General features: G+C 32.4%; 1 protein-coding gene and 1 non-coding gene across 2 annotated transcripts; one reads left to right on the top strand and one right to left on the bottom strand.

Annotated features, from left to right (window-relative positions):
- Positions 1-342: 342 nt before the first annotated feature.
- Positions 343-479, bottom strand: LOC127901695 (small nucleolar RNA Z247). The gene has a single exon (XR_008053939.1). It is a non-coding gene; the product is annotated as a small nucleolar RNA Z247 (small nucleolar RNA).
- A 7,929-nt stretch (positions 480-8,408) lies between these two features.
- Positions 8,409-9,689, top strand: LOC107176835 (21 kDa protein-like). Its single transcript, XM_015529813.3, has one exon. It carries the CDS (start codon positions 8,853-8,855, stop codon positions 9,462-9,464), a length of 612 nt encoding a protein of 203 aa, XP_015385299.2. The 5' UTR covers positions 8,409-8,852; the 3' UTR covers positions 9,465-9,689.
- Positions 9,690-11,584: the final 1,895 nt, after the last annotated feature.

Genomic DNA, 11,584 nt, shown 5'->3' with positions numbered 1-11,584 from the left:
GGCTTAATCTGCCCAGATGATCTACCATTATTATAGCCTCCATTACCAGCATTTGGATTCCAATTGCCTCCAGCACCTCTTTGATTATCACTTTGATAAGCTTTGTACTGAGGATCCCCATTACCAGCAGATCCATATCCAGCGCTTCCATAGCTTCCTTTGTAGTGATTAGTTCCAAAACTTCCATTATTTCCAGTATTGTATCCATAACCACTAAAGTTTCTACCACCAGACATATTTCCTTTCTTAAATCCCCTATTCAGAACAAGATTGGCTTCAAAATTCTGTTTCACATCTGCACTAGCAAGCATTTGAGCTTGTTGCTCAATCCTTGCTTCTTGAGTTAAAAGCATGGCATTAGCCTCATTAACATTCATCTTTCCAACACCTACTTGTCCAGTGATATAAGTGGCTACAGAATTATATTCTGGTCCCAAACCAGAGAGTATATGTAGAATTAAATCATTATTGTTTAAAGCACTTCCTGCTGCAGCCATGTTATCAGCTATAGACTTTATTTTAATGAAATAATCATTGATTTTCAAATCATCTTTCCTAGTTGAGTTCATCATGTATCTCAAATGTAAAAGTCTAGATTTAGATTGTGATCCAAATTGTGTTTCAATTGCCTTCCACACCTCAACAGAAGTTTCCAGATTAAACACTAAGCTAATAATACCTTCACTCATTGATGAGAGCAGCCATCCAAGAAGTACTTGATCTTGTGATCTCCAAATTACAGATTCTGGATTCTCCACAGATCTGATATCATCACCAATCCTTTGAGCTATGTGAGAGGGAGGTGGTGTTGCTGAATCATCTATGAACTTTTCAAGTCTGTTACCTCGAATTGAAGCCAAAACTTGAGATCTCCATATCAGAAAGTTGGATTGATCAAGCTTAACTGGAGTGTTGAACGTAAATGAAGAAATTGCTGAGTTAACAGTTGTGTTAAGAACTGGAGCAGAAGATGAAACAAGATTTACTGATGCCATTACTAGATGTGGCTCTGATACCAAGTTGAAGAATGAAAATGATGTTTGGTTACTTAGAAAATAAGAGAAAATGAAAACAGATCTGAGAAAACTTCTTATGCTTTTATTAATCAAATACACGCGTAATGTGTGTTCAATTATTCCTTATATACAAGTACTGAAGTTAAGCTCAACAGCTGAATATAACAGCTTTAACTAATCAATCACGTGTACACATAATTTCATAATCACCAGTCATGACGTGGTATGCCACATCATCAATGCATAACTGATTGATCCTGCTGCTATCATCCTCTGCTCTGTTGGCTACACTACAAGTGTGAGCTTCCTTAACACTTCCTCTTAGCTCTCTTTCTTATGAATTCAAGCCAGTTATTAATGCATGTTAAGCATTAATCAATATTCGACTCTCTTGTCCGTAGGCTGTCCAGTGATAATCCGGGTATCTCAACCATGTTGAGGGTATGGGTTCAGGCCCATGAAGGCTTAGTTTCCCCACATTTAATTTTGTAAGGGGGAAATATCTCCCTGTGTATTCAAAATCCCAAACTCGAAGTTTCACCTTCAACAATGCCACGGCAACATTGCTAGATTGCCGTGCGGATATTAATGATTCAGTATAAAAATCTATGTGGGAACGGGATCGTGTGAGATTAAGATTTCGGGTTAATTTCAAATGGGTGATATATTCAATCTTGGATATACCCGGGATTGGAGGAAAAGAAACACATGCTTGGATGCATTTGCTGAGACGATCTTGAATTAATGCAAAGGTGAAGTCTAATATCCGAAAACGCATTATCAAATTTGCTCATTTAACAAGTAATTAATGCTTTGGCTCTTATCAACAACTATGCCTTGGCCAAAAGCAAATCAACTTATATATTTGACTCACAGAGTTTGTTTCTTAGGAATATGAGAATGAATTATTGAGAAAGATATAATAAATCAACGCTTATAATTCAATAAAAATTGAATTAAAAAATGCCGCTGTTAAGTGTTAAGCCACTTCGTAGGAAATTTGTTACTGAATGATCTTTTAATCTAATGGGGGTTCTTCCTTCTGCATTGCCCATTTGTATCATCTACATATTATAGAATAAGGTAGAAGGAATTTTCTTCTTGATACTTTTATTTACTTTTAGTTTTGTACTTAGAGAAAGTCTATAATTTCTCTATTGTAGTAGAAATTTAATGATGTTATGTCATGTTTATATTTTTCTATTCTGATGGATAAAAGGTCGAGAGTTTAATTTTGCATGCAAGTAAGGTAAGGTTATGTGATAACATGTATAACAAATTGGAAAGCTGAAACAAATTGACCAAATGTGATCTTAACCTATTCAAGCATTCATTTTAATTTAGATTATTTTTCGCATTTCAAACGTATTGATTTTGTGTCATTTAACAATAGTATTAAAGGCCTATTTGGGATTATTTTTGAGAGGCTCAAAAAGTGATTTTAAAAAGCTAAAAATTAATTTTGATGTTTGTTAATTTTTTTTAAAAAATTACTTTTAGTAAAATCATCCCATCCTACAACTAATTTTGAAAAACAAGAAAGAATAGCTTTTCAAAATCTGATTTTGATATTCAATTTTATATTTAATACAATTACATATATATTACCACATATATTATAAAAATATAAAATTATCATTATTTAATTAGGAAATAAAATTATTAAATTTAAAGAGATTGTTATTATTACCAATTATATATTACATAGTAAAATAAAAAAAATTAAAATTAATAAATAATAATATTTATTTTAGTTATTAGTTATTATATATACGCAATAAAATATTGTATATGCATGCTTATAAATGTCTAATTAAAATTTACTTAATATCATGTCTATTTTAATCACTTGTATTCTTACAGTAATTTAACAATCAAATTTACTAAACACATAATTTCTTTCAAAACTTACAGCTCTTTAAAAATAAATTTTGTCAAACGTTTAATGGATTCTCTTTATAACTAATTATTTATACAGCACAACTAATAACAATTATTTTAAAAGTTACAATATTACCAAATTGGCCCATAAAATGTAATTTATTAACTTTCTTTCAATGTCAAATTAAAATAAGATTAGAGTTAGAGTGAGACTATTTGAATCCACTAAATTCCTCACCGCACTCTTTTTTTAATTAAAATTTTCATTCTAAAAATATAATATGATCAATTACATATTTGACCTCATTCTCTCTCCCTCCATCTCCTTTCCTTATCAAAATTCATCATGATATATGAAGTAAATATTAGATTCAACAGATAAAATTATTCAAAAATTAACAAATTAGCACTATTGTAATCTAGACCAAATGAAAATATCAATACCCATCATGTAAAAATAAAAAATAAAGGTTTCTACATAGGGATAGCAAAAATCCTCACGGGGACGGGTACCCTCAGGGATTTTCCCCATTTGGGGAGGGTATGGAGATAATTTCATACCCAATTTCTTATTCGGGGAAGGGACGGGGAATTTTTTTTACCCAATTTCTTATTCGGGGAGGGGACGGGGATGGGGTGGAATCCCCATCCCCTACCCATTTCCCCATTTTAATTTTTAATTTAATTTTTATTTTTTTAAATTACTAGTAAATAAATAATAAATTTTGAATTATAAAATTATAACTACTGGTAAAAATATCAAAATATTTATATTATTAAACTTTTAGGCCTAATTAATTAATTAAAGTCCTAAATTTTTATTTAGGACATTAAAAAGACCGAACAGATTCTATTAGCCCAAAACTTTTGTTTTAATTTGAATATTCATTAAATATTTTAAACTTAAATCTATTTTTTTATTTATTTTTAGATGTTATAATTGCTCACAGCAAATCACAATTTTAATATCTAATCTAATATAATATTTGCTCTTGATTTGCTTTGACTTAACTATTGTGCTGTAAAGGGAATAGTCCACATTTATAAAATGCCCACGCCACCATTGAAAAGTTAATTTTGAATCTAAATTTAATTTTATTTGTAACAATTTTGTATTAGGCTATTAATTTGTTCATGATAGTTTGTATCCATTGTATGCTACGTTACTTACTAATTTAATGTATGTGACTTTTGTAATGGATACTAATGTAAAATATATTTCGAACTTTACTTTTATTTGAATTTTAATATGATTAACTTAAAATCGAAAACAAAAAAAAATATATTAGTTATTCGGGGATCGGGGACCCTCGGGGATCCCCTGTTATTATTCGGGGAGGGGATGGAGATTCTCTTAAATAATTTTGACAGGGATGGAGAGGGGACGGGGACATACGCAAAATATCGGGGATGAGTACGGGGAGATTGGTCATCTCCCCTCCCCTCCCCATTGCCATCCCTATTTCTACATCACTTTAAATCTATTAGAATTTTTTTTTTTTTTGGGTCAAATCTTAGAAGTACAGCCTCTAAATAGTAATAATAGGTAAAAACTGATCATGTTGTAGAGAAAACTAAGAAAAAGATAAGTTGATTTACTAAGAAAGAATAAAAAAAAATTGAAATAGAGTGAAACTATTTTATGTTTTGAACATTGTTATAGTAGAGAGAGAAAGTATTTGATCAAGGGTAATTTTGTAATTTATGAGAATTAATGAATTAAAACAATAGGATATAACTTATAATTATTTTAATTAAAAAAAGTGGGTGTTGAAAGAATTTTTATGGGTTCAAATTGTTCTACCCTAAGAATTATTCACATTAAAGACTCCAGCCAACTTTTTACATATAATTGCAATCTTTTTCCTTCTTCACATAAGAACTAATCATAATATATATTGATGGAGATATATTGGACATAGGGATGACAATGGGGAGGGGAAGGGAGGGGATCAACACTCTCGTTCTCATTCTTAATATTTTGTATATGTCTCTGTCTCTTCCTCATTTCCATCAGAAAATTTTTGAAGGGAGGGGATGATAATTCTCAAATAATAATAGGAGATCTATGAGAGTATTTGATTTTCTAAATAAGTTTTGTTTGGTCAACCCAATAAATTAACAATTCCAATGAAAAATAAAGATAAAATTACAAAAATTTTTATACAACTCTAATATAATTCAATTAGTTAGATTAAATAATTTCTAACTTACATTATTTATTTTTATTGAATTAGTAAATTTAATCTATATCAATTTATGTAAATATATATCTGTACGAGAATTTATTGCTCTGTGTCACTATTCAATGAATGAGCCTCAGTTAGACACTTATACTACAGATCAAATCATGTAAATCTCAGTTTTATCGCTCGATTGACGGACAATGACCAACCAACTGCATTGCAATTGAGGTGGTCGTAATAGCATTTATTTAATCAGAGCGACTTGTTGACGCTTGCCACGTCTCTTTGTTGACGCTTGTTACGTCTTTTTCTTGGAACTTGGAAGAGATGATGATTATTTCTGTATTCCATCCAGGTGGAGAATGTTAACCCGCCTTCATAATCGGAACATATTTGTATATCTATCTTTATGTATTTATTGTCCAACCCGCCATCATCACAAGCAATCAAGCTTTGGCACGTGGCAGGATCGGGTTGTATTTTTCTAACCATTAGTTCATACATTTTTAATCCTCAGGAGTAAATTAATTTATTGAAAACAGCAATTACTTTTATACATATCCTACACTCAAAACTGCAGGAGCATAAAGTATCACTTTCTTTCGTAACCTCTACAAATGGATCGATGGTATCTTCCAAAAGGATGTGGATGAAACCAGAGGTGGCCAACGGCTCATGCCACGCCGGCCCACGCCCATCAAAGAAACCCTACTCATATTTGTGTCGTACTGTATTCATTATGCGCTTCATACTGTATCGTGTCATGTTTATTTTTTTTATTTAGGCGTGGCCTACCACAGGTGCTGTGCCGTGGGCCGTGCCTAATAAAAATAACATACTAATTTTTTTTTTTTAAAAACGTATGTCAAATTGTTTTATTTTTTTCAAGTTTATATATATATATTTTTATCTATGTACCCTTATTCAAATTTAATAGAATAAAGAATTCAAAACTCAAGTTTATTTTTAATAATAATAAATTAATAGTAATAAGAGAGTATAATATTAATTACTAAATTTTACTCTATATTATAATTTTTTTTAGTATTTAACAACAACAATAATAAATTTTTTTAAGGGTTAACTTAATTGTTAACTTAGAATTACGTAGAGTCATATATCATAGTTTATATTAATATTAATACACATTTATAAAATCATGATATCAATTATTTATTTAATAAATTATAAACATAAATCAATTTTATTTTTTTTGAAACTAAGAATTAAATAAATTTAAAAAAATTGAGCTAATAAAATATACTAAAAGATTTAATTTCAAGTTATTTATAAAATCATAAAATTTTAAATTTATTTTCATTAAAAAATAAAACGTACTTATTGCGTACTTTTTTTCGTACCGTGCTTTAGTCCATCTCTAATCGTGTCGTACTTTTAAGGTCCACGTGCCTAAAATTTAAGCTCGGCCCAGTCCATGTGCGTGCCGTGCCGTGCCGCGTACTCTACCGAAACATACTCGTACCGTACTGTACTATACGAACATGTGCCGTACCCATACCGTGTCTCGTACCGTCTGGCCCATTGGCCACCTCTAGATGAAACCTGTCACATGACATTTTCAACAGTAAATTAAAAGCGTTACTATTTGAAAACAACATGTGTAATGTAAATATAATACACTAATAAATTGAATGATTGTGTGAAGATATTTTAAATGTACTGCTTTTGTTGATGAACCCAAACTTTATCTAAATTTCCATAAATTGAGACCATAATCAGTTTGTCACGTCATTATTAAAAAAAAAAAAAAACAAAGAGAGAGCTTAATTAAGTTAAAGCAAGGGAGAGAGATGTCACTGCCAACCATAACAAATTCATACATTTTCAATGGGCTAGCAACTTTGATCATACTTGTTCAAGTTGCAGCTTACGTCAACTCGTATTGCTCAGCTGGTAAGCCAATGCCCAAATAAACAGACGCTCAATTCATCAAAATTGCATGTGGTGCAATTACATACCCCGACTTGCGCTTCAGCTCGCTTATAATTTACGCAACCAAAATCCAATCTAGCCGCAGGCTTTTAGCCATCACAGCCCGTCTGTTTCACTAAAACCACTCAGTCTACTATAGCCCTGATGAAAAAACTGTCCAAGAGCCGTGGATTGAGTCCCAGAGTCGCAGCAGCCATGCGTGATTGGCGTCGGACAGTTGAGCGACTGGGTGGATGAGCTGAAAATGGATTCTGCTGGACGGAAAAGTTTTGAGCTCAGAATGAGTGATGTGCAAACATGTGAGTGAGTGCTGCCTTGACGAACGAGCTACCTGTTCAAATGGTTTTAATGGGAATATTAAGCTAACTGTGAGGACCTGTATTGCGAAGTTTGAACATGTTACAAGTAATGCCTTGGCTGTTATCAACAGATATGCTGCCACTACCAACCATACCATGTCGCCTTAATTAAGTGAGACTTCAGCTTAATTAGTTTCGTAGCTAGCAATTCAATAGATATGCATGCAGTCGTTATGTAGTTAGCTCTTGTCTGCAAATTCTTTTGTCTGAATCATTTTGCTTCTGGGCTGATAATTCTTTCCTTAAGGAAATTGATTTTGAGTTGGATTTGCAATATTTGCATCAACCATGAAATGGATTTGTATCTAGTTTGGGTTGTTCTTAATTATTTGCCCTTAAGTTTGTGGGGATGTAGTGTGTGTGCATTTTCAGTTTTTATGTTTTTTTTTTCTGGGGGGTGGGGTCGACCACAACACTATATACAGAAGATCTATGTCACTGACAATTGGCCCGCTGGTAAATGTTGCCCTTCGGCCTTTTTATTTTTATTTTTATTTTTAAGTATTACATTCTAAAGTGCTTGGTAGTGTGACATTAATCATGCATTTGACGCCCCAAATATTTCATTTTTATTTAATAGCTATTAGTTTCAAAATCAGCATAACTAAGAAGTATTCGGAATTATTTATTCACAGAAATGAACTCAAAACACGTTCCTGAGACCCCGCATATCACAATCACAATGGAAGCCAAAGAGTGCTAGTCGTGGAAAACTCGAGGCCTACGTTAATAGCAGTCTTTGTTGAGCAAACTGCAGCCCTACCTCCCTTCATTTGAAGTAATAAGTCCGCAGAAATTATTAGACAGTTCACTATAGGTTCTTTTCTTAAGATGCCCTTTGATCCAATCCGGTATCCCACTTTGATGATATGTGCTTTGGCTATAGGCTTTTCTTTAACTTTATACTCCATAAAAACCACTTCCCGGACATGGAGTGGCTCTTTGGCTCCAATAATTTAGGTGTCTATGAAATGCAAAGGTAGCCATTCCAATAAAGTTTCCAAGGCTGAACTTTGTTAGAGAGTAGAGTCTTTATACTTGTCTTCCCTTATGAATTTAAACTTTTAAGTGGATTTTTTTACATGATATCAGGAGTCTGACTTTTAAATTTGATTACTCTTGCATGCAAACTCTTTTAATTATTTCTTTTGGACTCTTATCTTTCAGTCCATTTACGAGTTTGTGTCTTAATCCACATTTCATATAAAAAGACTATTAAATTTTTTATTAAATACTATTATTAAATTTTTATTTATCAGTTTAAACTTTTAGGTTAAACTGTTTCCTTATTTAAAGAAAGATAAAAAAAAAAGTTCATTACCCTTTCTTTCAAAAGATTATATTATTTTGTGACAACCACGGTACCACGAGCTTTTTCTATATAATTCGAAGATCTCTCCCTGCACTTAGTGTATTTATCACACTCTCCAGCTACAAAACACACACACAGAGCAAACATGAAAGGCTCACCCTTTTCCCACGCACTAACTCTTCTCATCTTCATTCAATTTGCTACTTACATGAACACTTACTGCTCAGCGGCTAGGCCGGTTCAGAGTGAAACAAACACCCAGTTCATCAAAACCTCATGCCGTGTCACAACTTACCCTGACTTGTGCATCACCACTCTTTCCGGATATGCAACCAAAATCCAGGCGAGCCCCAAATTATTAGCCAGCACAGCCCTCTCCGTGGCGCTTAAAACTGCGCTTGTTACTTCAACAACAATGAACAAACTGTCCAAAAGCCAGGGCTTAAATCCTAGAGAAGCTGCAGCCTTGTACGATTGCGTTGATCAGTTGAGGGACGCAGTTGATGAGCTCCAAAATTCAATCAGTGAAATGGGACGTAATGAGCGCAGTAATTTTGCCCTCCAAATGAATAATGTACAAACATGGGTGAGTGCTGCATTAACGAATGAGGATACTTGCATGGATGGCTTTTCTAGGAAATCCATGAATGGGAATGTTAAGGCTACTGTACGGAGACAGATTTCAAACGTTGCACATTTGACTAGCAATGGTTTAGCTCTGGTTAACAGTTATGCCTCAATTACCTCACCTAAGTGAGATTTTAGCTAGGCATTTAGCCATTGCTCGTTCTGGAGATGTATTATGCCATTTTAGTACTGCCTTTAGCTTGCAATTGGTAACTAATCCCTCTTTTGTTTGCGCCTGCTCATTAATTATTGAAATGGATGCATGTGGGGGCTTGGATGTATTAATGCATATATGTGATTCTGTATTGTCTACTAGTAAACTAAAGATGCAAATGAAGTGCTATGTTTTGTTTCATCGACAGTTTGTTCATGACGGTCTATAATGTGAAAATATTGAGTAAACTTGATGGTTATTAAACTAAATGGAAGAAATTTAGCCGTGACAAGATGTCGAGGGTAGCAAATGATCTCTGCGAAGCCTTTCCTTGGTGCAAAATTCAGTATCAAATGCTGGAACAATTGAATAGGCCGGTTTGTGACATTCTGCTATATATATGTCACAATGGGAGCTCAATTTCGTCTCATTATTTAGTATTAGACATGGGCTGCATTTGATTTCAGCCACTTGAATTGAGATTAATGCACCAAATATTTACTAAGAAATCCATTACATAATCAGCTTGATCACATCAATGCGAAGAACCCACGTGCAATTCCGTTCCCATTTTGGAAAGTGTAACTCTTATAATTCATATATCCCAGGACCCTACTTATCACAATGGAAGCCAGAAAAAGAGGTATTCTGCAACTCTTGCGGTAAGATAGTCACATGCCTTCCTATCTAATTCATCTAGTTCTGGGACGCTGGGCCCTTATTAGGCTTGTATAATTTCAATTCTGCAAAAGGGAAAGCCGGAAAGCTGTTTGCATTCCATTATTATTAGTGTGTTTCTGGCATTATGACGTGCTATATGGGTTGGAGTTGGCCTGCTACTCTTTTTTAGTAAGAGGCTTGTGGCCTGACCATTATAAAGTGCGCTCTCTTTTGGGCACATGTCGTAGTTATACTTCGAAGTGCTTCTGATTTTTTTTAGGCCCCCACTTTGAGGGCCAAGGCTCCAATAATTTCATGGCCATCTATAAGCTAGTGCTTCTGATTTTTTTTTTAATCACTAAAGTATGCTTCTTTTTTGCAAAATTACAATAGATTTTAATTAAATTTAACTGTCATTTAGAACAAATTTTGTACACATATTTTTTCATAATAAAAATATTGTTATTAGATAATTTATTTCTTCATCGTTTAAAATTTATTTTGATTTTATTAAAAAATTATTATATCATATGTTAGGAAAAAAAATATTTAGGGTCCATGATTTGTAAAGATATTTAATTAAATTAAATTCACATTTTCTCTTTTTATATAATGGGCGGGACTATTTGAACCCATTAACCTTCTTTCAACACCCATTTTTTAAAAATTAAAATAATTATCAAATTATAACTTCTTAATTTAGTTGATTAATTCTAAAAAAATATAAAATTACCCTTGGTTAACTACTTTCTCTCTCTGCTTTTATAATGGTTAAAACCTAAAATAGTTTTCCTCTTTTAATTTTTCTTTTTTTAATTATTTTTTACTAAATCAACTTTATCTTTCTCTTAGTTTTTGCTATAGCATTATCATTCTTTACCCATTATTATCACTTAGAGTTTGTGCTTACGAGATTTAATTTAAAAAAAATTGTAATAGATCCAAATGGTACAAGAACTTTTATTTTTAAATTTTGCATGATGGGTATTGATTCTTTCATTTTGTTTGGATTACAATAAGACTAAATTTGCTAAATTTTTGAATAATTTTGTTTGTTAAATACAATATTTACCTCATATATCATGATAAATTTTGATAAAAGGAAGAAGACGGAGAGAAAGAGAATAAAGTCATATAAGTAGTTGATCAAATTATATTCTCATAATAAAAATTTTAATTCAAAAAAAGGTATAGTAAAAAATTTAATGGGTTCAAATAGCTCCACACTTGTATAATTTATTATTTATGGTAATAGTAAAACTATGACTACAAAAGTGGGCAATATAAGGATGTAAAGGGGTGTAGAAAGCATTTCATCGGCGTAGACCCAAAATAACGCTTTATTTTGTAAAGGTATAGGAAGCCCGAAGTCTAAATATTGTTATATCAATGGATTTCGCAGGCCTTCGTTTTTTAGGAACCGAACCATTGATTTC

This window comes from Citrus sinensis, chromosome 3, assembly GCF_022201045.2.
Source record: "Citrus sinensis cultivar Valencia sweet orange chromosome 3, DVS_A1.0, whole genome shotgun sequence".
Lineage (NCBI taxonomy): Eukaryota > Viridiplantae > Streptophyta > Magnoliopsida > Sapindales > Rutaceae > Citrus > Citrus sinensis.
The sequence above is the reverse complement of the archived record's forward strand: the minus strand, read 5'-3'. Positions and strand labels throughout refer to the sequence as shown.

What these genes read in the sequence shown, in the direction of transcription:
- LOC107176835 (XM_015529813.3), top strand. Translation starts at nt 8,853, where the DNA reads ATGAAAGGCTCACCCTTTTCCCACGCACTAACTCTTCTCATCTTCATT.